The sequence below is a fragment of the Trichosurus vulpecula genome, chromosome 6 (genome assembly GCF_011100635.1).
Source record: "Trichosurus vulpecula isolate mTriVul1 chromosome 6, mTriVul1.pri, whole genome shotgun sequence".
Classification (NCBI taxonomy): Eukaryota; Metazoa; Chordata; class Mammalia; order Diprotodontia; family Phalangeridae; genus Trichosurus; species Trichosurus vulpecula.
In genome coordinates this window covers 103,161,323-103,187,251 of record NC_050578.1, presented here as the reverse complement: position 1 = coordinate 103,187,251, position 25,929 = coordinate 103,161,323, and the positions used below count along the sequence as shown (strand labels likewise).

At 34.1% G+C, this 25,929-nt stretch overlaps 1 protein-coding gene across 1 annotated transcript in view; it reads right to left on the bottom strand.

Annotated features, from left to right (window-relative positions):
• Positions 1-25,929, bottom strand: part of LRBA (LPS responsive beige-like anchor protein) — an 820,489-nt gene that overhangs the window by 612,758 nt on the left and 181,802 nt on the right. Inside the window, exons 22-27 of the mRNA XM_036763368.1 lie at positions 18,557-19,534; positions 14,282-14,460; positions 12,926-13,079; positions 12,317-12,497; positions 9,496-9,623; positions 8,967-9,074 (exon numbers count right to left, since the gene is read on the bottom strand). Coding sequence (XP_036619263.1) covers positions 8,967-9,074; positions 9,496-9,623; positions 12,317-12,497; positions 12,926-13,079; positions 14,282-14,460; positions 18,557-19,534 — 1,728 coding nt within the window. The remainder of the gene's footprint in view (positions 1-8,966; positions 9,075-9,495; positions 9,624-12,316; positions 12,498-12,925; positions 13,080-14,281; positions 14,461-18,556; positions 19,535-25,929) is intronic.

Genomic DNA, 25,929 nt, shown 5'->3' with positions numbered 1-25,929 from the left:
ATGCAATGAAGATTAGGAGGGAAGCAGAAAATTGGGAAGAAATCTTTACAACCAATGTCTCTTATAAAGGCCTCATATCTAAAATATACAAGGAACTGAACCAAATTTATAGGAATACAAGTCATTCCCCAATTCAGAAATGGTCAAAGGATATGAACAGGCAGTTTTCAGAGGAAAAAATTAAAGATATGTATAGGCATATGAAAAAATGCTCTAAATCACTATTGATTAGAGAAATGCAAATCACAACAACTTTTAGGTACCACATTCTCCTGTCAGATTGGCTAACATGACAAAACAGGAAAATGATCAAATGCTGGAGAGGATGAGGGAAAATTAGAACATTGCAACATTGTTCGTGGAGTTGTGAACTGATCCAGCCATTCTGGAGAGTAATTTGGAACTATGCCCTAAGGGCTATAAAAACATGCATACCCTTTGACCCAGCAATACCAACTTTGGGCTATACCCCAAAGAGATCATACAGGTGGGAAATGGACCTGTATGTACAAAAATATTTATAACAGTTATCTTTGTGGGGCAAAGAATTAGAAATCAAGGGAATGCCCATCAATTGGGCAATAGCTAAACAAACTGTGGTATACGAATATAATGGAATATTATTGTGCAATAAGAAATGAGGAATAGAGGGACTTCGTTACAACCTGGAAAGACTTATAGGGAGTGAAGGGGGCAGAACCAGGATCTCATTATACACGATTAGAGACACACAGTCTCTGTAAGGACTAACTTTGATAGACCTGACTCCTCTCATTAATACAAGGTTCAAAGATAGTTCCAAAAGACTCATGATGGAAAAAGCTATGCACATCCAGAGAAATAACTATGGAGTCTGAATGCAGATTGAGGCAAACTATTTGCTCTCTTTTTTTCGTCCTTCTTTTTTGGTTTTGTTTCTTCTTTTTCATGATTCATTCCATTGGTTATAATTCTTCTTTACAACTGGACTATTACGTAAATAAGTTCAATGTGAAAGTAAACGTAGAACCTACACTGGATTACATGCTGTCTTGGGGAGCAGGGGGCAGGAGAGGAGGTAGAAAAAATTTGGAACCCAAAAACCTGTTCAACTGAATGTTGTAAACTAAAAATAAAAAAATAAATTTAAAAAAAAGAGGGAACAAATACACTAATAATTATAGAAAAACAAATTCTAAAACCTCTAACAGGCCACATTATGAGTGTAAACCCTTAAGATTGGCAAATTTAACAAATAAAAAGAAAATAGCAAATGCTGAAAGGGCTGTGGGAAAACAGATACATTAATGCAACAGTGGGAGAACTACAGTGGTCTAGATGCTCTGGAAAGCAACTTGGAACTATTCTCAAAAAGCTATTAAACTGGAAATACCATCTGATCTAGCAGTACTCCTACTAGGTCTATATCTGCAAAGATTACAAAGAAAAAGGGAAAAAACTATATATACAAAAAATATTTGCATCAGCACTTTCTGCAGTAGCAAAGAATTAGAAACTGGCAGATGCCTACTATTAGGGAATGGATAAATAAGTTATGGTATGTGAATTTCATGGAATACAATTGTGTTCTAAGAAATGATGAAAGGAATACTTTCACAGAGACCTAAGAAGAATTATATGAGGTCTTATAGGATATACAGTAAAGCAAGCAGAACCAGCAGAACAATTTATATAACAACAATAATATGGCAATGACAAACAACTATGAAAGACTTGGGAATTCTAACCAACATAGTGACCAACTCTGATTCCAAAGTACCCATGATGAAAACATGATGTTTATCTCCTTACAAAGAGGTGAGTGTCTCAGAAATTCCAGATTGAGACATGTTTGTTTTGGAAATGGTAAATGCAGGAATTTGCTTTGCTTGACTATATGTGTTTATAACAGGGTAACAAAGGTGTTGTTTTTATTTCTCATGGAGAAACAGAATAGAATGGGGCAAAGGGGGGAATAAAGCATATTTTTTCATTAACTGGAAAAATAATTTTTTTCAAAGAGGAAATGGTGACTACCAAGAGCCAGAATGGTTTCACCAAAAGGTCATGCAAGAGTAATCTCAATTCCTTTTTTAACAGAATAACCAAACTGAGGCTTATAGTACACTAAAATTCCTTGACCCTTTTCATACAAGATGACATCTAGTTATATTACCCTAATCTTATACTTGTGATGTTCATAAATTCTACTTTAAGTCTTTACATCTGTCCCTATTAAATTTCAGCTTATTATACTGTTCCCAGCATATTATCTGGCTGAGATATTTTGGGATACTGCTATTGAGCATGTTAAATATCTTTCCCAACACAAAGCTGTCTACAAGTTCCATCAGCACTCAAACTCTGCATTATCCAAGTCATTATTAATTTTTTAAAAACTGAATAAAATAGGTCAAAGGAGAACTTCTTGGGGAAGACAATTAAAGGTCTTGTTCTACAATGAAAGCAACTAATTAACGAATAGTTACTTTGAATCTATTCATTCAATTAGTCCTTAATTCACCAAGTTGCATGTACCTAGCTATTTACCTAGCTAAAACCTCCCTATCTCACAAAAAAAAAAAAGGAACATGAGACACTGTCAAATGCTTTGCTAAAACCTGGATAAATTATGTTTATAAAATTCCCCTAATCTCTAGCTTAGTAACTCTATTCATTGTGTTCATAGCATCAAAGGGGGGAAAAAAAACCCTTTTCATCAGAAAAATGATAATTTTCTTCTTAAAACCAGGCAAAGAGATAATATGCTAACCAACCTGATGGAATGTGTGAAGATATTATATATACCGAAGAATCCCGAATCTCTAATGTTCAAGAGGAGAGTTGGAAAAGACATTAATCAGGAAAGTAACATGAGTACTATGTAGCCCAAACTGTGTACGTTCGTAGTATTCAGATCTTCTCACAAGATAAATACATTAATATTTTTTAAAATGGAATGTATCAGTAGGAAAAAAAATACTGACATGCAAGCTTAGACCAGTCATAAAATAAGCAGAAGAAAGACATTAAAAGGACTAGAAGATTAAGGTAAGAAGTGTGGAGACCTAGATTGTACTTTGTAAGGGCAAGTAAAGTCGGAATTTTTACTGTTTTTTTCTTTTGCAGTGCTTCTCAGCACTAAGGCAATCAAGTACCTTTGACTGAGTCTTGCCTTTGTAGGAAGGCCCACATCCTTTTGCTAATTAGGTCATGAGAGGTGTGAGGACCTCAAGAGGTGTGAAGCCCTCAGGCCCTGAATAAGTGTATATATACTCTAAGATTAGCATTTTATTTGGGGCTCACTCATTGGAAGTGTTGGTGTAGAGACTCTGGGTAGCCCTTAAGGAGCTTCCCCCAGCTTTGAAAACCCAGTTGTTGGTGCTTCTCTCTATGGTAACTATGTATGTATTGCTATGGTCAGACAGAAGCCTGTCTGTTGATTTGTGTTATTTTCTCTGTTTGTAATTTCTGTTTGTATTTGCTCTGAAGTTCAGGGTTCTGACTTTTTCCCCTGAACTAAGTGAATGATATATGTATGTTTATTTTAAAAGAGATTGTAAACCACTTAAAGTTGCTTTTCTTAGAAAAGCAGATCAAAGAACCTGTGCTACCAGCCCTCCTATGTGCTGGTGTTACTGGCCTTACGCAGCCACAGTAGCTGCAAGCAGCATTTTTGTTACATACTTATACTCTATGAGACCTCTCATGAGAAAATTAAAGACAAAATTATGAAAAAAAGAGGTCTAACAGTGAAAAAACAATGGAACTCAGTATTCCAAATATGAAAATGTCACGAAATATACTGAGAAAGAGTCAGCAAACTACAAAGCAATAGAAAGGAAGGAAAAAAATCAACAAAACTAAAGATATAAAACCACAGCACTGGCCACTGAAGACTTGTTGTCATGTAAGATAATAGAAAAAACAACGAACTGTCCAATTTTTCCCACCAACTAGACAGTGGTCTACTCATTTATTTTCTATGAGATTCAATATCGTCATCTATAAAGTTAAAGGGCTAAATTATACATATCTTGGTCCTCTTCCTGGTTTGAAATTACAGAATACAACTTAGAAAATGGAAAGGAAATAAAAGCAGAAAATAAAGTAAATATATTAGTGATTTGAATACCACGATAAGAAAATATTAAGAATGACCAAATGGTTTATGGTGGCAATTTTATTTTATAAAGTAGTTACCTACACATCCTACAAGGGCAGAGGTAAACGTGCTGATGGGGTTCTTCCTTTATAAGAGCCATGCAATGGAGATAATTTATTCAGAATACAGCTCATATATCTGGCAATGAAAGAAGGATGGTATAGCCTGATCAACACAGTATTAGTGGCTGCAGCTGGCAAGGTTTAAGATCTTTTTACAAATTGATGTTTGGTGATTTACCATTTAAAGAAAACAGAAACAATAGGATGCACAGGACATCAAAGCCATTGCGAAAGACAGATATAAAGGTATACTCTGAAGGAAAAATAATCTCTAAAAATATTCCCATTCTCTAATGGGAAAGAAAATAGTGAAGAAAATGGCAAAACAGACAATAAAAGTCAGAGATTTGAGAATGAAAACCAGAAAAAGTTTTACATAAATATTAAAAAGCTTTATCTGAAAATTAATTTTTCTATTATACCACACTTTCTTCCCTTTTCTTAAATATAACTTGTATTTTCTTGCTAAAATTTCAACAGGCCATATAAATTTCAAGCCACACAGGCTACCTGACTCCTCCTGTCATTCTAATGTCTTTCCCAATTAACCTTTTGAGCACTAGAGATGTTGGTTACTTCCATATATGATATTTTCATATATTTTATTACCTTTTCTGGGAAGTTATCTTATTCAGTGGCCTTAAGAAAATCATTCTTTAACTAATGGAAAGCTCTTTGAACTGTTTTTAGCATTAAGTAGAATTTGATAGATTTAAAGATCATTCATAAGATCTTTAAGAATCTAAAATTTTAAAAAACTAGAAAAAACATAGACATAGAATGTTTTACAAAACAACTTAGAGGTAAAGACAAATAAATAGAAGAGTGTTAGGGTGAAAAACAGGTATACAACACTTGGTTTCATGATTTAGCATTCCTTTTGTAATGGAGGACTTCTCCATTTTGTCACAGTCTTTATGACTCTTACTATTATCCACTAAAGTATTGGTCGTTGTGGCCACTGTCACAGTAACTAAAAATTTACTAGGCATGTTTTCAAATCTCTCATTTGGGTTACTGATAATTTAGTAAATAGTGAACATCTCAGATAGTTTTAAATGTGGCATAATTCAGTATTTCCCCTCAAGATTCATTATGGTTTTTCAGTTGTTTCAGTCATGTCTGAGTCTTCTGGACTTCATTTGGGGTTTCTTGGTAAAGATATTGGAGTGGTTTGCCATTTCCTTCTCCAGCTCATTTTACAGATGAAAAACTGAAGTGAACAGGGTTAAATAACTTGCCCACATCACACAGCTAGTAAGTATCTAAGGCCGGATTTAAACTCATGAAAATGACTCTTTCTGATTCCAAACCCAGTACTCTACTGTCACCTAGCTACCATAGAAGATTCATACCAAAACATTAGCAACCATTAGATCTAGCAAAACCAACATCTAGATCAGGGGTATAATACATAGACAGAGGGTGTGGGTATAAGTTGACTTTGATATGATGATAAAAAATTCATTAAGGGGTGAAAAGAAAGGATTGTACTGGGAGAAGAGGAAAGGAGGAGACAGAGAAAGATAAATTACATCATGTGAAGAGGCACAAAGATCTATTATCATAGAGGGGAAAAAGGGAGGGAGGTGAGCATTGTTCAAATCTTACTCTCATCGGATTTGGCTCAAAGAGGGGATAACATACACATTCAGTTGGGTAGAGAAATCTATCTTACCTGGGGGGATGGATAGAAGGAGGGCAGAAAGAAGGGAAGAAATAGTAGTGGAAAGGAGAAAGAACAGGGAGGGGGGCTGACAGGAGGGCAGATTAAGGGAGGCAGTGGTCAGAAGCAAAACACAAGTGAGGAGAGAAAGGAGAGAGAAATGCATAAACAGGGCACGAAATAGGATGGAGAGAAAGACACAGTTACTAATCATACCTGTGAATATGAATGTGATGAACGCTTCCATGAAACAGAAATGGATAGCAGAGTGGATTAAAAAATATAACCCTAATGTCTGTTGTTTACAAAAGACAAATTTAAAGCAGAGAGATACACACAGAGTAAAGATAAAGGCTGGAGCAGAATGCTTCAACTAAAGTAAAAAAAGCAGGACTAGTAGTCCTGATCTCAGACAAAGCAAAAATAGATCTAATTAAGAGAGATAAGGAAGGAAACTACATCCTGTTAAAAGGTACCACAGACTGTGAAGTAATATTAATACTAAATATATATGCACCAAGTAGTATAGCAACCAAATTCTTAGAGGAGAAGTTAAGGGAGTTACAGGAAGAAAAAGACAGCAAAACCTTACTACTGGGGGACCTCAACTTCCCTCTCTCAGAACTAAATAAATCTAACCTCACCATAAACAAGAAAGAGGTTAAGGAGGTAAATAGATTTTTAGAAAAGTTAGATATAGTAGACCTCTGGAAAAAACTGAATGGGGATAGAAAGGAATACACATTTTTCTCAGTAGAACATAGCACCTACATAAAAACTTACGATGTACAAGGGCATAAAAAAACTCACAATCAAATGCAGAAAAGCAGAAATATTAAATATGTCCTTTTCAGATCATGATACAATAATAATTACATGTAATAAAGGGCCATGGAAAACACTAAAATTAATTGGAAACTAAGTAATCTAATACTAAAGAATGAGTGGGTCAAACAACAAGTCATAGAAACAATCAGTAATTCACCCAAGAGAATGACAATAATGAGACAACATACCAAACATATGGGATGAAGCCAAAGCAGTTCTTAGGGGAAATTTTTTATCTCTGAATGCTTACATGAATAAAACAGAGAAAGAGGAGATCAATGAATTGGGCATGCAAGCTAGAAACAGAACAAATTAAAAATCCCCAATTAAATACCAAGTTAGAAATTCTGAAAATCAAAGGAGAGATTAATAAAACTGAAATTAAGAAAACCACTGAACTAATAAAATTAAGAGCTTATTTTATTTTTTTTTTAAAAATCAACAATAAAATAGATAAACCTTTGGTTAATTTCATTAAAAGAGGAAAGAAAGTACTGCATGTGACAGAGTGTCCTGGGAGTTTATTGAGTTGGGGCCAGGGGGATGACATGGTTGAACCTGACCTTTAGGAAGAGCCTTTTGACAGATGATAGGGAGATGGACCAGAATGAAGAGAGTTTGAGGCAGAGAGACCAACCAGAAAATAATTGTAATAGTTCAAGTGTGAGGTGATGACTGCACAGGTGAGGCCAGCACTAGGGCAGCGACAGCATCAGAGAAGAGGAAGAGATGATATATTTGACTTGTTACAAAGGTAAAATAAACAGAATAATGTTTTTAAACATACAAAATGAAATACATATAATTACAAAATAAACCAATTATATTGAATACAATTACCAAAATATTTTTAAAACAAGTACACAGACCTTAAGATAAGAACCTCTCCCTTAAAGTTTATACTATACTTCTTTCATAGAAGTACATCTATTTAAAGACAGCTATGTGGTACAGTGAATAGATCACTGGACCTGAAGTGTCAGTCAGAAGTGAATTCAAATTATACTTTGCGCAAGTCACTAACTTCCATCAGCTTCAGTTTCCTCATCTGTAAAACATGGGTGACAGCAGTAGAACCTACTTCTCAGGGCTGTTGTGAGGACCATTACCTCTATATTCTCGGCAGCCTCAGTTTCCCACTACCATCATTCTAGTGTATGCCAATAACCAATCACATAGATCATACAGACTACTAAAACAACCTTTTCGTCAGCCCTCCCACCTTAATTCTCTCATTCTTCCAATCCTTCATATCTCTTCCTCACGATCTGATCATGTTAATCCGTTGCTCAAAACTTTTAAAATCCTCTCTCTATTGCCCAACAATCTCCTCAGCCTTACCCTGAAAAACCTTTCACAATGTATATAGAGAAGAGTAAAAAAAGTTCTTCTCTGTAAAACGCAGTCAAATTGAAGTAACTGCTGGGTCTCCTGAGATATCCTCCACTCTCCCATATACATACTTTTGATAATACCTAGAATGACCTCCCATTTTGTCTACCTGTCTCAAAAGACATTTCCTCCATTAAGCTTTCCATGATCTCCAGCTGCTACTCTGGAACAATTAATTTTATAGCCTCACACCTCACATGGGACTTGGTATTTCATGCAAATAATATGTTCCATTTTGTATTAAAGGTGAATGTGATGCAAGACATGGTCTCCAAAAAAGTAGAAATCAGGTCTTATGTTTGAATCTCTCACAGCAGAATGCACATTACCATAAACCTTGTGGATGATTAAAAAGGGCATGCTAAAATTAAACTATATCATCATACAAGGGAATTTTATCTAGCATGATTTAATATTTTCAGTAATACTGACTGCTCTGAAACAGCCTGAAGATTTCTAGTTGACTAAAAATTGTTTGGTTATTCTCATATTTGTTAAAACTAAAAGACAAAATTAAGATGATAACTCTATACTGAAATTCATTATTTTTCATCTTCCATAAATATATTTCCTCTTTTCTAAAATAGTGTTGTACAAATTGTTACCTGGAATAGATTTCCGGGGTCCCTTGCCATCTCCCCTCTTTCTTTCCTTGGTTCTGAATATTTTCCTTTCTGATATATACTTCAATTGCAAGAGGTCTGAACCAATTATAATGGTAATTTGCTCTCTAAAAACTTATTTTCCTTATTACTGAAGTATTTTAAAACCCATGGGATTTCTCAACATGAAGGTGGATTCCTGATGATCAGAACAAATTTTTTAAGTTGAAAAAGCAGAAACAACAACCACCACAAAAAGAAGCATAACATACTATATCTCTGAAGACAACTGCCCTAAGCCGGTTAATATCCATGTCTTGCAGAAGTCTGTCAAGATCTCTCACTGGAGATATGCCACCAGCTACAATATCCACTGGACTCTAAGAAAGAAAATCACAGAGATGTTAAAAACATAAATATATCATTCAAAGAACCAGAAAAATAGTACATGGCATACACCCATTATTAGCTCTTTTGTTTCCGCTTAAACACAGACACATCACACTATTGAATAACCAGTCTACTAAGGGACTGATAGAGCAAGAAAGGTAAATGCAATAGCTAAAGAATGAAACACCCTAGAAATTAAAAAAGCAAACATTCAGAAAAGTAGAAAAGACTAAGCAGAAACAAAATTTATCTTGTAGTTTAAAAACATAAATAATCAATATTATGCTTATAAGTTAAAATTACTGCTTTAGGAAGTCCAATATTTTTGACTATACTCTTTACTGTTAAAAAATTTAATCGTGAAATTATAATATATATGTTTATTTAAAGTTCATTAATCTACAAGCTTGCCTTTGCTGCAGACTTTCCAGTGGTTATCAAACTGTGAGCTGTTCTATGTCCTTTTGATGGATCTCTACTAGGTTTCAGTTGTGAATACTGCTGACACTCTAAACAGTTTCTTACTGCCACTGCACAAACTATAAAAAAAAAAGGTAGGGGTGGGTAGAGAGAGAAGGGGTAGAATTTGTGTTTAAGAAAAGGAAAATTAATTACTTGGAATGATTTTTATATACCAAAGCATAATATATGTCTAATACAATATGAATGAACAATTTGAATATGACTATTATGTATATTATGATATGTGTATGAGAACTAACAAATCAGATTACCTTTTATAAGTTTTAAAAGTATTATATGTTGTAAGTTATTATTAGCTGAACCTCCTACCTTGGTGGGTATGTTGGTATCTAATCCAGAAACTAAATGAAAAGCTATCTCCTAAATTCCCATACTTCACAATCCATAAAAAGTAACAATTATTGCTATCATTGAAGGTGAGAAACGTAAAGGAAAAGGGAAAGGGGAGAGTTGTGGCATAGAAAATTGACTAAAGGGATACCAGTTAAAGGAGACAAAATAATATTAGCAGTTTACATTTATGTTATGCTTCACTTTTATAGGGGGCCATATATTACCTAATCCCATCAGCTATTGTCAGCTGGGCACTGATCTGTCCATAACAAAAATAATTCACACTAAAGTATAAATGGGGAGGAGGCACAGCTAGGTGGCATACTGGATAAAGAGCCAGGACTGGAATCAAAAAGACATGAGTTCAAATCTGATCTCAGACCACAACACCAGTTGTGACCATGGGCAAGTCATTTAACCCTGTTTGCTTCAGTTTTCTCATCTATAAAATGAGCTAGAAAAGGAAATGGCAAACCACTACAGTCTCTTTGCCAAGAAAACTTCAAATGGGGTAACAAAGAGTCAGACACAACTGAAAAATGACTCAGCAACAATGACAACAACAACAAAGTATAAATGACATAGTTATAAAATGGATAATTGCTCACACAAATTTACAGCTTTACAGTTCAGAGGGCACTTTCTTCACACCTCTGGTGAGATATTCAAGCATTACCATCATTTTGGGGAGAGGCGGGGGAGGACTATCTCAAAGTACTTACGTAACTTGCCAAAGGCTAATGTCAAGAAATTAGTAGAATCAAAGCTCAAACCCACATACTCTAAAACCAGGGCTGTATATATAACACCCTAGCTCTCAACTGAGACATAGAATTTTGGTCTGGAAAAGATTCAATTTTTACCTAGAGTGATGAACAAAGAAAAAAATAAAGGAGTTTTCTACTTCCTCCCATTAAAGAACATGAAGGCCTCCATGTAGGTGTCCTCCGTGTAGGTAAGAAGAATGTAAGGAGATAGATTTTATAAACTGAGTGAGGCCTCAATGATAATTCTCAATATTTATTCCCTGGTAGATTCCTGGAGCTAATGGTGAACTGACAAGGTAGACAACCCCATAAACTTTCAGAGATTCATATGACTCAATGGAGACATCAAGCTTCTCTTTAGAAATGGAAATAACACTAAACAGTAACAATAGCTAAAATTTATATAGTACTCACTATGTAAATAAGTCAGGTACTGTGTCAAGCACTTTATAATTAATATATACTCATGGACAGGGGTAGCAACCTATTCAGGAAATTGATACCTTAACACGAATTAATTATATAATCTAATCAGCCCCTTGCTGATCTGACAGCACTCAAAGCTAATTGATTTGAGGTAAGATAATTTTTCATTGAAGGAAATTTTAAAGACCAAGAATAGGTCAGAATAAATGACCTGATGTCCCTAGCCTCTTTTGGTTCTAACAAAGTTGAAGAAATAAAAACAGGAGCCTCACATCTTCTTCCTTTCCTATCCTCAGAGCTACATGAATGGTGTATCATTAAACAGAAGTTAAAGATATTATATATACTTACTATATATACTTATTATAAATATATACATACATACTTTTTTAAATTGTGAGATTATATGTATTAGCATAAGAGCCCAAGTAGACTTTTTCCCACAAAAAATCCAGTATATTTCCTCTTCATTGTTTTGTTTGGTTTTAAGGAATACTTTAAATTATTCTATTTCAATTAATACATCAAGCAATAAGCTTCAAAGTGTTTAAATAACATTCTAAATGAATGAGATAATTAACTGAAAAATCAAAATGAAAGGTTTAACTCAATTTCACAATAACAGAATTTTTATAAATCTAAATTACGTTCCTCCATTAAAATATATTACAATTCAAAAATAAGATTTAGATTTTTTTTGACCTATACCTCTCCATTCCCTATCAAATTGTTTTTGTCCTACAAACAAAGAGGAAATCCATGAAACAAACCATTATTTAAGCCTTCTGTAAATCAGAAAAATATTCTTACTGTTCTACCTGAAAGTCGGTAGAAGGTGAAAAGCCTAGCTTCAAAAAAGTACAATATTATTACTTGAAAAGGTATCTAGACAAAGAACAGCTATGATGAATCATATTTTTTTAAAAATGGTTAAGTATCGCAGTAATTAGTATAACTGTGACCTCAATGTAAACTGCTACTAGATAATACTTAAGAATAATAATGTTGGTCTTCAATCTTAGATAAGCACTTGTCATAATTATTCCTTTGCTCTCAAAAATTTGGAAATAAAGACAAATTTTATCCCAATTTAAACATATTAGTGACATTTCCAACTTAATAGAAAATCGCTCAAAAAGCATTTATCAAATTCTTACTATGGACAAACCACTAGGCCTTCTCTGGAGATAAAAAAGAAACTGGAAATAATGTTTCACACTTACCTAGTCTAAGGCACTGCCGCAAAATTCCTCCAGAAGACATATTTTTTTCAGCTTCAATTTCCGTAAAGCCAAGAGAACTTGCAAAAATTAACACATCTACAAGGCTGATTAACCTCTGCAAAAATGTCACAGAAGTCTCTATTGTAAGACCCTGAGTTGGTTCAATATTCTCCAACTCATGCTGCAAAAAAGTAAAGTTCAGCATTATAATATGGCAAATGTCACGAGGAAAAACATTTTTTATAAAAAAAAATGTACAATTTCTGAATTTCACAAAAAGCCACGTTTGAAAAATATACAACACTAAGCCTGTTCTCTGTCACATCATTATGTGCTATCACAATTAAAATGAAGCATACTGACAAAACAGGCTCTCAGTCATATTCTCCCATAGCTACTAGACACCGAAATAGATACACTTTTTATTCTTGGACTAGAAAACACTTTCTAGAGCAGCAAAATACTTATGGTTAATTGAATTATAGTTTTGAAAAGCACACAAAAAACATACTGCTCAACTTTTAATTACTAAGACTACTCATTTTTAACAAATAAATGTGTATAACTAATGTTCATTCACCAATTTTAATTAATACTGTAAGAACTTACTGTTGCAGATGTAGCAGCTGAAAGCAATGGCAATATACCTCCACAAGACATGACCATATTGTCCATTACTTGAGAAATGAGATGAATTGTGTTATGTACAAAGATGACATTATCACTGCTATTCACAAAGTCCATAACCGTCTTTGTTGAATGGCTGTTAAAAGAAAAATCATGTTTACTGACAAATTTCAAGTAAATCAGTTTGTCCACTTGAGAGAAGGAATGATAAGGGAGTGAGCGTTACCTTGAAAGAATAGGAACAATGATGATGTGTCAGACACCTTATGCTTTTGAACATAATTTAGTGGAACAGATCATTCTTAATCGGAGACTATTCATGCCACTTTGGTTTTGAAGCATTAATAATATTAACCTTATAAATAACACATAAAGTTGAACCAAAATTGGACTTTAGAGAACAACTAAACAAACTGTGGCACATAAAGGAAACAGAACATTAGTATGCTATAAGAAATTAAGGACATAAAAAATTCAGAGAATCATGGAAGAGTTCTATGAACTGATGGAGAATGAAGTAAGCAGAACAATGAAAATAATGTACAAAATGACAATAACACTGTGAAGGGAAAGGAAAAAAAATGTGGATGAGACATTAACAAAGAGCCTGGACCTTGGAGAAGAGGTGAAAAAATGCACTTCCCGGCCTTCTTTGCAGAGGTAATACTTAAAGTGAAGAATATTTTATATAATGTCAGCCTTGGTTAATCTGTGGGTTGCTTTTACTGAACCTGTTGCCCTGTGCCACTAATCCACTGCTCTTTATTTTGTTATAAGGCACAGCTCACAGGGTAAAGATAAAGGAACATATTTAGAAATGGAGGTATAAAAAAAAGAAAGATAGTAATAAATAAAATTTAATATTATAATATTATTTCTATTAACATCCAAACATTATGACAGAAAATGCCAGAAACAGGCCATCAACTGCAAGAAATACAATACATATGCAAATAAAATAGGATTTAGCAAAGATCAGAAAATTATTTCAGTTCACACTGATTTTAATATGCAGGATACAGTATTATCCTTAGATTTCATATTTATACACACAATACAACTATAATGTTCTTGGAGACCAAGAACACTATATACTATTTATCATTATATACTATCATTATATATCTATTATATCATTATATACTATTCATGCAGGGCAACTAAGACTTATAATTTGAAATGAAAATTCATGTCTACATTAGTGCCTACTGATATTCTATTTTTATTAGTAATCCATAAAATAACAGATAACATAAAATTTCAGTTATGCAACATGCTTATTTCAAACAAAAAACAGGTTAGTACACATCTTCTGAAAAATAGACCCGATGAACAAACCTTCTCCACATCTGTATATCTGTTTCTATGGAAAACAACAAGTCTGTGAGCAAACGCTGGTGCATTTGGGACCATCTGAACTCAGGAATACGAAACATAGTAGATCTGGAATCTCTTCTTTGTCCACTGGCTACAGTTGGTGGTATTTCTTGTCCTACTTGTTCCTGTTCTCTTGATATCTAAGTAGAGAAAATATAAACATCAACCCATCTTCAAAGAAGATAATAGCAAAAGAAATAACAGGGCAAGCACAAAAGGATAAAAAATTACTATTGTACAATCCACTGTCTCATGGTAACTTAAAAATTGAAGTTATAGATGGCTATTACATAGCAACAACATTTTCTATAAGAACAGAAGGGTTACTATACAACTATGTGCAAGTTTCCATATGCTATCAATCAGTGATAACCACTTCACTTGCAACTGTATTATCTTCAGTTTTAGCCAAGTTTTGGTAAAATAAAAGTAAAATCAGTGATTAATAACCTATTTAACCCTACCACCAGATAAGAGAGACGAATAATGCCATCAGGAAGATGATCTAATGGAACAGGTTGGATGGAAGGAAAACCCAAGAAGAGAGTGAAAGACAGAGAACAAATAAACAAAGAGAAGGGCATCAACAAATGACTTGATGGTACTTGATGACACCAATAGCAGAATACTTTTAGCATGGAGGTAGAGGGAGGAGAGAGGAGAGAAATAATGTACAAAATTTATTCAGAAATCTGAAAGCATAATGATAAGGAGCTCTGCAGAAAAGAATGCTGCTGCAACTAAAACACTATATGGCTGCACAGTAGGAACTACTCAGTTGTTGAGTCATTTTTCAGTTGTACATGACTCTTTGTAACCCCACCTGCAAATTTCTTGGCAAAGATACTGGAGCGGTTTGCCATTTCCTTCTCCAGCTTATTTTACAGATGAGGAACTAAGACAGACAGGTTTAAGTGACTTGCCCAAGTGTTTGAGGACAGATTTGAACTCAGGAAGATGAGTTTTCCTGACTTCAGGCCAGGTACTCTACCCACTGTGCCACCTAGCTGCCCAGGAATTATTCAACTGGACAGCAAATATTAACTGAGCTGACCAAAATGGTAAAAGAAAAGTCTGTTCAAAAGAATGACTTTCAGGCAAGATTTTTTTTGGTTAAAAATCATTTTGGTGGCTTCTAAAAGACATGTTCTGGTTGTTTGCACTCAGAAATACAGATGCTCTTATAATCTTAGGCGACAGAAGAAAAGGCAAGTGAGTACATCTAGGATGAAAGAGATAAAAATGAAGAGATACACTATCATAGAGATCACTCAAAATAAAGAATTAAAAGAATATCCTTTCAAAAATAATAACGTATTTTATAATTGAGGCCATACACTGGAAGTACAGAACAAATGACACCGTGTTCTCCTCTTTCCCTACCTCCTCCAAAATTTAATGATTACCAGGGGAAAGTGGGGAAGGAAGAGAATCAAGATTTCGGGAAAAAGAAGGCTGAAATCTAGGGGATGGGTGGAAGGTGGAACAAAAGAAGAGCACTGCTACTAGGCAATCTAAATTAGTTTCTCTTTCCCTTACACTCCTACCTCTATCTGTTGTGTGCATATATTTAAGTCTTTTGGGTACTTAAAAAAAATTTTAAAGCACCAGATGACACTACCACCTAATTCTAGCCAAGCCATTTTTTGCATGTCCAGTCAAATGCTCTCAATGAAGATATGTAAGTCTCCTAAATTCAAATCCTGGGGCAACTTTCTCAATCTGCCATGCCTTAGAAAATGCAACGAAAACCATACACTTTCTCCTAATAGCAATGTCTTCCATACTGGTTATTTATAAGCATTATGATATTACTATCTTCAATTTGTATAGCAATTTACATTTTTCAAACAAGTTTCACTTAACTTCACAAACTTAAAAATAACTTTAGACATAGAGCTAGGAGAGAACTAAGAGGCCATCTAGCCCAGAATCCTTCCTTTATAGATGAGGACTTGAAGGCCAATGAGGTCAGGTGATTTATCCAAGCTCTCAGAGAGGAAATCACAAAGCTGGAATCCAACCTGAGTCCTCTTCCTTTCAATGCAGCCTTCCTCACAATGCACAATACTGCCTATCACTAGCAAGGCCAATATTATTATCCCATTTTAATTCAACCAAAATGTTACCAATGAGAAAACTAGGGCTCTGGGGAATTACCTGAGTTGTTCAAAGTGACATTGCCAACATGAGTCTAGATTTGAAAGTTTCCTTTTATTCCTAATAAGATATTTCCACTATAATATTCTCTCCCCCATTAAGATCACACCAAAGACAACAAAATCAGAGGTAGTTGGAGGATACAAGTGCTATCTTCAGTACTCAAGGAATAAAATTTTCTAGGAGTCTCAGATTTTCTTCCATAGATGAATAGTTTTTAAATCATTTGGACAATTAAGTTCCTGAATGAAATGTCTTCAAGGCGGCAATGTTGGTGTTCCTAGAAGATTGTTTTTCTTTTAATAACAATTTCCATGCTAGTAAAAGAGAGGCGTCCCAACCCCATCCACTCAGGATTACTAGAAGAACTCAAGAGAGAATAAAGTGGTCATATGCCTATGGGGATCAATAAAGGTCAATAAAGTTAGAAGGGTGAGCCCAGAGAGGACATTACATGTGAAGAAAACATCTGGAATAAATATTGAGCCTTTCACATTTGCAGGGATCCACTGGAGAGATTCTCTACTCAGACTTTCTTTATTAGGTACATTAGTTTTTGAGTCCACTAAAAAAAAATCTTTTATTTCAGGCTGCAATTTATACAGTCTGACATCCAGAGTGTCTCCTAAAAAGCCAGGCCAACTTCTTTGTGATAACCTTTGTTTCTTTGAATGCCCAAGTACTAATAACAATTGTACTATACATTTACAAGTATTGAGGCTGACATGGGAAGCATGACTTTTATATTCCTGAAATATCAGTACCTAGTAATTTGCACCACATGAGTTAATAAATGTTTATTTTTGTTTTCATTTTAAGCAAATTTAGATTTCATTCCTTATTCAATACATGATTCTAGACAACGTAACATGAAATCTTTAGGCCTGCAAGTCCATAACATAAGGCTTTCCTGCTGGCCTAAAAACCCTGAATAATTAACATCAAAGGTTTAATTATTTTGGGAAGCTCCACGTATAATAGCATACGGTTATTATTTTTAAATGAGCCTGGAATTCCATTAGGATTACCCTTGGTTGGAATCTAATGCGAAAATGTATGAGTGTTCTTTGGCCTAAGAGGAAATTTGCCCAGGTACCAAAAGGTACCTGGCCTACTGTACATTTCACGCTGTGTACAAAGGATCACCTAAAGATTTTGTCCAGACCCAATTGGATGGCTCTATACACTGAGGTAATCACAGAAAACTTTTCAATTTGGTTTCTCACCTAAAGGTAAGAATGTTACTTCTGGATAACCCAAGTAACATGGGCCCTATAGGGAGAATGCCATACACTCTGTGAGCTTTATAGGGCTCAGGCAAAAGCCTTTATGAGATGGAAGGCTTGCTTTTTTTATTCTTTTGTTTATTTTTTTGTATTGGGGAGGAAATGTTTAAACAACAAAATAAGCACCTGATAACTTATGAGAACTTTGTAAAATTATGTTTGCGTGTTGTTGTATCACCATATATTTATAAGCATAAAAGGATATTAACTCAAGATTTACTTATAAACTGTGCCACACATAATTTTCCTGAAATTCTGTACTGATAAAAAGAAAATGGTAAAACTTTTCTAAGTCACTAGAGAGCCAATATCTATAGAATGTAGCAAACAAACTATAGTAGATGTGTTGAAGACAGCCAATGTCATTCATAAACTTTGGGAAGAGTGTAGTAATGTCTCAAACCCATGACCTCTCAGGACTGCCATTAGAACCGTAAGGAGAGCACTAGTCAGCCACATTCTAGGAAGTATGCTTGCTAGTATTATCAAGGGTTGGGAGAATAAGCCCAGAGTTTACACTTGACTATATAAATTGTCCTACATTATTTTAAATGTTTTTTTTTAATTTTGGTTCAACATGTACTATTAAAATTGACTGTTTCAAGAACAACAAAGGTAAATTATTTCAGATTAAATTTCTAAAATTCCTCCAAAAGGAATAGTTAGAAATTAAATCTTTATATTTAAAACATTTATATAGTGATATAAATTAACAATCAACTCCACAACAAAATGATACTACGTAAGCTTTCCATGCTGACAGCAGATTGAAAAAGGCAACAGTACCCACCTCAGAACTGGGCCGAGGAGACTGAGAAGTTTCTGTGCTTGTACTGGCCTTTAATTCCAGCCTCTCAGTATCTGTAGCTACATTGGAAACATCCAACTTGGCAATCCTTTTCTCCGAAGCAATACCAGTTTCTAAGTTGTTGATATGTCCATCGAGAGCTATTCTAGTTCCACCATCATGGTCAGTCATTTTCTTTACTTCCTCTAATGTCTGGTTCATTTCTGCTTGGGCTATGACTTTGGAAGAAGTCACTTCCATTGTGGCATCTGAATCTGGCAATGCCTCAACTAATACCTCAGAATCAGATTGTTCACTGGCTTCAGATACAACTGAAGATAACTCATTTTGCTGAAGTTCAACAGGTAACATGCTTGCCTCTGACAGTTTAAGAGGTGTATTGTCTTCTTCTTGCTGTTCAACAGGTGAACTACTTTCTACTTTAAGTTCAACATAATCCTCTTCATCATCTTCCACTGTAGGCTTATCCAAAATTTCAGGAAGGTCTGAAGTATCTTCTCCTGAATGTATACTTAAGACTCCACCTATAGTATCTTTCTCACTCATTTTCGTAGAATCAGAAGAGACACTCATGGCTTCTTCTACCCCAGGAGCTACTTCTAAATTGTTTTTACATTCTGCTTCCTCAGTCAATGTTCCCTCCAAATCTACTTTATCTAGTGCCCTGTGTTCTTCTTCCCCATCTTTTCTTTCTCCATCAGATAATATGTGATTTTGTGGTTCTGCATTAGATTCTACAATGTCTTTGACTGGCTCCCCATCATCATTACTGCCAATACAAATAGAAGTATCTTCCTTTACTTCTAATTGTGGAGCATCTTCTAAAATTTCAGCATCCCTGCTAACACCAGAGACTGATTGGACTGGACTTGAGGGGCCCAGTCCTATTTCTTCACCAACTTTCCCTTGGTATTCCCTGAATACATTAGCTAGGCTTTCTTTATGCATTTCCAAAGTTACCTAAATAGAAAAAGATAAAGTTAATTTAAAGTGCTCAAAGGGAATATAGCATATTTCAGTAAATTTTCAAAGGCATGACCTATAAAATATAACTAAATTCAGTTTATAAATGTCCTTGTGATAAAATGAAATAAACAACAGTAAGTATTTAAGTTCATATATTGATAATATGATAGGGAAAGAGGTAAAGTCAAAAAACCATCTAGTGCTACTGCCTCCAAGAAGCATTACACTTATACAGTGCCTAATGTAAAGGTTTCCAAACTATTCTTAAAAATTAACAGTAACAGAAAATGTAAAATCCAACTCTATTCTTTGTTCCAGGATTTAATCATGCATATTGTCAGGAAGTTCATTCTGTACCAGACAATATATCCCCACTGCTAGAATTTCCCTTCCTTCAGTCCACAAAATGATCAAAAGCAGATGTTCACTTCCTTCACATACAGCAAACCTTCAAATATTTGAACTGTTAAATTATCCTAGAATTCTCTTTCTAAACCTTCTCCAGATATCCTAAATCTAATTTTCTTTCTTTTACATTTTTCTTCCTAACTTTCAATGATGCAAACTGGTCAAAACACTTCAAAGGTAAAGCTATGTCCTAGTATTATACTTAGTCAATAAACCAACAGTTTTTAATTGCTTACTCCTCCTAAATCTCACTGAAACATGTACCCTATCTTGGAATACTGTACTTAACATAGCACACACTGTCTCTTCTCAGAGAGATCCTTCAATAATTCATCTCAATCACTATTCCTTTTTGATTTGTCATTTTTGCACCTTAAATATGAAGAGCCTTTTGGAAATTCCATATGGAAATGAAATGAGATTAAATTCATTTTTTGGTCTAGATTCTAGAAGATTATCTCAGCTGACTATATTCAAAATAATTACTATATTTTCATGTGGACAAATCATTTTTCACTAAAAATGTACCTAAATATAAGCACTGTAATCTTTCTTTTTGGTTTGTTTGTTTTTGGGGGGCTTTTTGGCAGGGCAATTGGGGTTAAGTGACTTGCCCAAGGTCACATAGCTAGTACATGTGTCAAGTGTCTGAGGCCAGATTTGAACTAGGTCCTCCTGACTCCATGGCCAGTGCTTTACTCACTGAACCACCTAGCTGCCCCTGCACTGCAATCTTTCAAAGAAAGTGTGAGACAATGTCAAAAAGCATTCCATTCAACAAGCATTTAATAATAAACATTTACTGTTTGACAGGCCTTATGCTGCCTAGTAGTATCCAAAGACAAAACAAAACCAGACCCAGCCCTCAAGGAGTTTACATTCTAATGGAGAGAAGCAAAGGTTGGTATTCTTAGCAGCAAGCTTTGCACATATGAAGCACTTACTGAATGCTTATTGGAATGGACTCATAGAAAGGAGACCAACTTCTGAAGTCCCTTTACAACTTCAAAATCTCTGACACTTATTCATCCACACCAACTTGATGAAAATTAAGAACCCAGATAGTCTGAACAACACTATAGTGCTCTTTCAACTCTTGTGAAATTTTACACAAACTTATGGACTCAAAACACAGCTTCATTTACTTAATTCTTTTTTTTTTAAGCTGGTTAGCACCTTTTATTTTTTTTATTTTTTTTAATTAATTTATTTATTTTTAGTTTACCACACATGGTTCTACATAGTTTTGAGTTCCAGATTTTCTCCCCTCCCTCCCCCCTCCCTCCCCAAGACGGCATGGAAGCTCATATAACTGTTCTGTATAACTTCGCATTGAATTAATTTATGCACTAGTCAAGTTGTGGAGAAGAATTTTGACCAATGGAATGAATCATGAGAAAGAAGAAACAGAACCAAAAAAAAAAAACAAACCCAAAAACAAAAACAAAAGAGAAGCAGAAAAGGCGAGCATGTAGTGTGCCTTGTTCTGTATTCAAACTTCACAGTTCTTTCTCTGGATGAAGATAGCATTCTCCATCGTGAGTCCCCTGGAGTTGTCCTTGCCCCTTAGGTTGCTGAGAAGAGCGCAGTATGTCAGGGTTGGTCCTCACGGAATCCATATATCTGTGGCTGTGCACAAAGTTCTCCTGGCTCTGCTCCGCTCACTCAGCATTATGTCGTGTAGGTTTTTCCAGGTTGTTACGAAGTCTGCATCATCCCCATTTCTTATGGCACAGTAGTATTCCATCACCTTCATATACCACAGCTTGTTCAGCCATTCCCCAATTGATGGGCATCCCTTTGATTTCCAATTCTTGGCTACCACAAAAAGAGCTGCTATAAATAGCCTTGTACATATGGGTCCTTTTCCCGCTTGTGTGATTTCTTTGGGATACAACCCTAGAAGTGGTATTGCTGGGTCAAAGGGTATGAACATATCTATAGCCCTTTGGGCATAGTTCCAAACTGCTCTCCAAAATGGCTGGATCAGCTCACAACTCCACCAGCAATGCAACAATGTTCCAATTTCCCCACATCCTTTCCAGCATTTATCATTTTCCTGTTTTGTTATTTTAGCCAATCTGACAGGAGAGATGTGGTATCTAAGAGTTGTTTTGATTTGCATTTCTCTAATCAGTAGTGATCCAGAGCATTTTTTCATATGCCTATAGATAGCTTTAATTTCTTCCTCTGAAAACTGCCTATTCATATCCTTTGACTATTTCTCAATTGGGGAATGGCTTGTATTCCTATATATTTGGCTCAGTTCCCTGTATATTTTAGAAATGAGGCCTTTATCAGAGATACTAGTTGCAAAGATTCATTTACTTAATTCTAAAACACATTACTACATTAGAAAAATGATGTGAAAATAAAAGGATGGATGATAAATTTTCTTTTTTTCTTATGTAGACATCATTTGCTTTCACCACTTTAATGTACTATTTAAAAATATATGAAATATGTATAATAGTCGTATGTCAAGTCCCATACATAAAAAGAAAAATGTAAATAGTATTGAGGAGAAAATATATTTATTAATTATAAATGTGTGGGTAATTTTTAGAAGTATTTCAAAAATATAAAATCACTGGAGCTAAAAGAACTCATCTGGTCAATTCTCTTACTTTAAAAAAAAAAAACATTCTCCGAAAAGTAAACAAACATAAAAGTAATGATCCATTTAATCTACTATGTTTTATGTTACAGAACAAATGCATATCATAATATTAACAGAATACCTACTTCTCTTTCACTTCCAATTCCAATATCTTAGATGAGCTGTTTTCTTTGTTTGAAAAAAACTCTGCAGTGATACTCCTGTATGATCTCCCTACTGAAGACAACTGATAAATCCATTCCTTATGTTACTAAGCTATTTTTAAAGATTTTAAAAAATATTTATAGATCTTTTATATTCACATTACATTCTTATCCCTATATGTCCCTCCATATAAAAAAGGAGCCATTCTTTTTAACAAAGAATAAGAAGGGGAAAAAAACAGTTTAGAAAATTAATCAACAGTTTAATCCAACAGCATGTACAGTGTTCCACACCCATAACTACTCTACTTTGGCCAAAAAAGGAGAGGGATGAACTCTCCATTATAATTACTACATTCAGTTTCTATTTCTCCATTTTTGCTGGTTTTTTTTCTATTAATGTTGTAATTATTATGTATAGTATTGTGCGGGTTCTGCTTACTTCATTGTGCATCAGCTTATATAATCTTTTACATGCTTTTCTGTGTTCTTGATTTTCATCACTTCTTATAGCAGTTATTTTCCATTATATTCATTGTTTGAATATCCATTATCTTCATATTTGGTATCCATAACATCCATTATATTCCTATTTGGTCATGAACCAAAATTGTTTAGGCATTTCCCATCATTGGATATTTAACCCTGTTTCCAATGTTACTTAAGGATATGGAATATCCTTTATGATAAAGAATATGGAAGCTTTACATGTCTATCACTGACCTCCTTCGCATACAAGCCTCCTAGTACTAGTATTAGTACTTTGCTACTAGATCTAGTAGCAAAGAGAATGAACATGAGTCATTTTCTTAACATACTTCCAAATTTTTTTCCAAAATGGCTTCATGCAGCTATCTGGTAAAGCAATTTAGAATTATGCAAAAAAAAAACTCACTGAACTATACATACTCTTCGATCCACTGATTCTACTAATAGGCCTATATTCCAAAAAGATGAGGGAAATAGGGAAAGGATTAATGTACACAAAAATATTTATAGCAGATCATTTTGTACCAGCAAACATTGGAAAACAAAACAGTAACCACCTATGAGGGAATGGCTAAACAAATTATGGTAAATATATATACATATATATTACTGTACCATAAAAATATTATGTTTATTACATATGCTTATATAATAAATATATACACATATAAAATATTGCTGTACCATAAAAATGAAAAAAAAAGATCATTTCAGAGAAACTGGGAAGATTTCATATGAACTGATAGTGTGAATACAGAACCAGAAGAGTAAGTTATACAGTTACCAATATTATAAAGAAAAACTACTTTTAAAGACTTGAGACCTATGATCAATTAAATAAAAAACAATGATTTTAGAGGACAAAAAAATGAAACCTGTTATTCAGCTGCAGACTATGATGATGAACTCAATGTACAGAACAAGTTACACATTTTTAGAGAGTTTTATCTTTTATTGTTATTCACTTGAAAGAAGAAACGTTAAGCATCTACCTAAAACCATCAAAAAGCATTATGTGTAATGAGAATAAGCCAGAAACCTCCCCAATAACAACAGGAGTGAAACTAGGATATCTATTTTGATCGATATTATTCAATGTTGTACTATAAATGTCAGCAATAGCAATAAGAAAAGAAAAAGAAAGTGAAGGAATCAGAATGGGCAGGTAATGAATCTATCTCTCTTCACAGACCATAAGATGATATAACTTGAATCTTAAAGATTCAACCAAAAAGTTAGTGGAAACAATTTTTTAAATTTAGCAAAGTAGCAAGATATAAAGTAAACCCACATAAAACATCAGCATTTCTATGTATCAGCAACAAAATCCTGCAAGAAAGGATAGTGAAAGATACCCCATTTAAAATAACTGTAAACAGTACAAAATGCCTGGGGTGTATACCTGCCCAGACTGTAGTTCCCAGGAACTACATGAACATAATTACAAAACACTTTTTAACAAAAATAAAGTCATATTTAAATAGAGTAATATTAATCGTCCATGAATAGGCAGAGCCAATATAATAAAAATGACAATTCTGGCTGAACTAATCTACTTACTCAAAGGCAAGCTAATTAATTTGTCGAAAAAAATTATTTTATTGAGGAGATAAAATAGTAACAAAATTCATTTGGTAAAATAAAATGTCAAGAATATCAAAGGAATTAATGAAAGAAGTGTAAAAGAAGGAGATTTAGCAGTACCAGATCTTAAACTGTATTATAAGGCAGCAGTTATAGAAACTATCTGATACTGGCTAAGAAATAGAAAGGCAGATTAGTAAAACAGAGTAGATATACAATATATCTAGTAAATTATTATACTAATCTTGTTTTTAATAAATGTAAAGATTTAAGCTTTTAGGATAAGATTCACTACTTGGTAAAAATTGTTGGGAATACTAGAAAGCAGACCAGCAGAAACTGGGCATACATCAGTATGTTAATCCATTTACTAAGGTAAGGTCAAAATGGATATATGACTTAGGTATTACACAGTTTCTAAGATAAAGGCCTCATATCTCAAATAATATAGAGAATTTTGTCAAATTTATAAGATTATGAGTTATTTCCCAATTGATAAATGGTCAAAGGCCATGAACAGGTAGTTTTTTAATGAAGACATCAAAACTATATAGACTCATATAAAAATGCTCTAAATCATTACTGATTAGAGAAATGCAAATTCAAATTTTGAGATATCATCTTACACCTGTCAGACTGGCTAAAAATGACAGAAGTGGAAAATGACAAATGTTGCAGGGGATGTAGAAAACTAGGGACACTACGGATCCAACCATTTTGAAAAGGAATGTGAAATTATGCCCAAAGAGTACATACTCTTTGATCTAGCAATACCACTTTAGGGAAAATGGAAAAGAACTTATGTGTTCTAAAATATTTATAGCAGCTGTTTTTCATTTAATATTTTAGGCTGTTTCCCAATTACAATGTAAAAACAACTTTTAACATTCATTTAAAAAAATTTAGTTTCAAATTCTCTCCCTCTCTCCTTCCCCATGCCACACTCCCATTGAGATGGTAAGCAATCTGATATAGGTTATACATGTACAACCATGCAAAACATATTTCCATGTTAATTCATGTTGTGAAAACACAGACAAAAATAACATGAAAAAGAAAGAAAGTAAAGAAAAGTTATGCTTCACTTTGCATTCAGAATCCCTCAATTTTCTCTGGAGACAGATAGCATTTTTCATCCAAGTCCT